Below are 3,130 nucleotides of genomic sequence, written 5' to 3' on the forward strand. Positions count from 1 at the left end.
CAGTAGCATGGATGGGCTAATCACCCGCATTTTCACCCATCTTCTGAACATTAGTAACTCAGTACTGAAACTTTATTTTTACGAGCTCAGTATTGAAACTGACATGTGCACCCAAAAGAAGTCATGGTATTTGCATTTGAAAACTGGAATTATATGATGTCACATTGTCTCTCTGCCTTCACATAGGCTCAGTAATACTTGGTACTGAACATTTGAGGAACTTCTGCTGATTGTTGAACCTCTAAAAGTCCGAAGTCTGACCTCATGCTTCCGTGCCAGCCAGTAACTCTGCGAGTTCAGGGCCAGTTTGGCAGGGCTCCGGCTCCGGCTCCGTGCGCTTACCGAAGCACGGAGGAGCCGGAGCCGCACCAAACGGCATTGACCGCGGAGCCATTTTTTGGCACATTTGGGAGGAGCCGGAGCCGTTTTAGGCCTGCATGGAGGAGCCCAAAAAAGTGGCTCCGCGGCTCCGGCTCCGGCTCCGCACGAGGAGCCCCTCGCGAGGAGCCCTGCCAAAGGAGCCCAGAACACAAGAAGCTGTAACTGAACCGGGTTAGCATCTCATCCAACTATCCAAGTATCCAGCGAAATACTATACGAGCTTATGATCCAAGGATGCAGCATGAGAAACAATTGCAGTAAGTGATCTGTGGTGATCAGGATAAATCAGTTTGGGCTTCACAATGACGAGCAAAGGAAGCCGCGCGACAAACAAATTCCGCGAGCGCCGCCTCGCCGTTTCTCCCGTCTCTGGAGGCTGGAGCTACGTGCTCTCGACGCGGAGGCCTTGGGAAGCATCTCAACTCCCAACGAGCGACAGGGTAGGGATGTAAACGGCGGCGCGCAAGGGTGTCAGAAGGCGGCGAATTGAAGCGTAAATTCGATTGAGAGCGAGTAACGGATGCATGGTGGCACGACGAGGGGTTCGCGAAGGTCCGCGGTGGCGGCGCGGACCTCACCGGGGCCGGCAATGCCGCCGGTTCTTAGGGCGCCGGAGGGAGGGGAGGAGGCGGCGGCGGCATAACAGATTAGTCGCCGAGAGGGAAGGGGAGGGGGCGGCTGGCGGCGGCGATGAACAATCGTGGGTTGTTGATCTATTATTATCTCGAACCGGTACGCATAAATAGTGGTATTGGTGGGTAATTTTCACCCAATTCTAAGAGAAGATATGAAATTTATGTTTTTTAAGCATCCTTGAGAAGTTCCAGAAAAATCTTGGAGTTGACCTCTGGATCCAACTTTTTTCCGAAGTTGGTATTGGTGGAGTGACGAGATGGTTTTAGAGCGGTGCTACAAAACTTGGAGCAGAGGAGTCCCAAACACGCTAAGTATCTTGTGCGAAACGCAGGACCTAGTTGCTAATCTAACGCTTAGCCGCGGCGCTCTATATAAACCACCCGCTCGCGCCTCGCCAACCTCCCACCACCACCAGTCCACCGGCCTCGTGTCCTCGTTTCGTTTCGTTTCGTTTCCATCTCTCTGCTTCGAGTACTGCTTTTCCGTTGCAGGGCAGGGCGGCCTCCCCCGTTCCCCAGCGAAGGGGTCGATCGAGGAGCCTGCGCGGGGCTCGCGTCTGGAGCTGGCTACCCACCACCAGGGTCAGGGAGCGGCCTCGCCGCGCCCGCAGGAGGCGGCGGAGCTGGCCGCCCTCGTGGTGGAGGAGTCGGAGGAGCAGCGCAACCGCTTCCTGGTGCTGCGCCTCTACGAGGCGCTCAACGCTCGCGACGCGCGACGGGCGCAGGAGCTGCTGGCGGCCGACCTCGAGTGGTGGTTCCATGGCCCCCCCGCGCGCCAGCACATGATGCGCCTCCTCACCGGCGCCGAGAAAGGGAACGGCGGCTTCGCCTTCACCCCGCGCTCCGTCGACGCCTTCGGCTCCACCGTCATCGCCGAGGGCGCAGACGAGACGCGCCAGCTCTACTGGGTGCACGCCTGGACCGTCGGGCCCGATGGGGTGATCACCCAGCTCAGGGAGTACTTCAACACCGACCTCACCGTCACCCTCCTCTCCGGCGCCGCCTCCGCCAAGAACGCCGCCGCCATTGCAGCTGCTCCTCCCAAGCAGGACGCCGCGTCTTCCTCCTCCTCCTCCCCCTCTTCCGCCTCCTCGTCCGCAGGCCCCAAGTGCCTGTGGCAGAGCCGCCGCGCCGACCGCGCGCACAAGTCGCTGCCGGGCCTCGTCCTCGCCATCTGATCGATCGACAACAGAGACAGCAAGATCGGCCGCCCCTCCATAATTACATATACTACTAATATTAGTCCATAAATAATCTGCAACTTCTCTAGTCGGTGACGTCGAAGCCAGTTAATCGGTGAAGACGAATGCGTATGGGCTGAGCTGAACTGCTCCGAGTTGTGAGGTTCCGTTACCAGTTGGCAGTTGCATTGCTTAGCGTGTGTGTGCTGGATTAGTAGTGTTAGTCCGATAAGTCAAGTCATGGACTATGGTGTGTACTGCCATTACTACTGCTGCTGTTGTGATGATCCGTTACGGTCTGATGGAAATGATGGTAAATTGTGGATGAATGAAAGCTGCTTGAGCTGGAGGGTTCGAGTTCTCTTCCCCTCTGTTCTTTTTTCTTGTTTTTATAGCAAACTTATTTATCTTTTTACGTCCACTTGATCACTTGGACTTCAAACGGACACAGACGCTGGGTGTCTCTTCTGCGTAATTTAATTTGACCAGAAATTCTAAAACCGGGCAAAATTTAAGCGAGTAAACTACCTACCTACTCACGTGAAAGTGTGGGGTTCATCCCCCATGGATTTCAGAATTCAGGAGCTGGCAGTTCCTGTTCACCAACGGCGCTTCTCAAATTACATTTCTTCTGAAAAGTATACACGTTCTTGTTTAGAATGAAAGCCAAACAAAACTTACAGAAGCCCAAAGTTTAACAAGAGTGAAACCCAAAGAAAATGAACTTGACAACACAGAAGTTTAATAGGTTGTTCCTGAGCTTTCCGATTGACACAAAGGATCGATATAGATTCAGAGGATTGTTCCTCCCGAACCCAAGGGCCGGCGAGCATCAGGGGTTGCTTTCGACACTGCCAACCTAAAATTTGTGATGATGTGATGTCGTCAGGATTCCCGATATCTCTGGAAGAAGAAACGCCGAGTTTGGAATTT

The 3,130-nt window shown here is 54.3% G+C and overlaps 1 protein-coding gene across 1 annotated transcript; it reads left to right on the plus strand.

The window, feature by feature from the left end:
* Nucleotides 1-1,415: 1,415 nt before the first annotated feature.
* Nucleotides 1,416-2,578, plus strand: LOC101779217 (senescence associated gene 20). The gene has a single exon (XM_004986984.3). It carries the CDS (start codon nt 1,799-1,801, stop codon nt 2,192-2,194), a length of 396 nt encoding a protein of 131 aa, XP_004987041.2. The 5' UTR covers nt 1,416-1,798; the 3' UTR covers nt 2,195-2,578.
* Nucleotides 2,579-3,130: the final 552 nt, after the last annotated feature.

Source organism: Setaria italica, chromosome IX (genome assembly GCF_000263155.2).
Source record: "Setaria italica strain Yugu1 chromosome IX, Setaria_italica_v2.0, whole genome shotgun sequence".
Lineage (NCBI taxonomy): Eukaryota > Viridiplantae > Streptophyta > Magnoliopsida > Poales > Poaceae > Setaria > Setaria italica.

What these genes read in the sequence shown, in the direction of transcription:
- LOC101779217 (XM_004986984.3), top strand. Translation starts at nt 1,799, where the DNA reads ATGATGCGCCTCCTCACCGGCGCCGAGAAAGGGAACGGCGGCTTCGCC.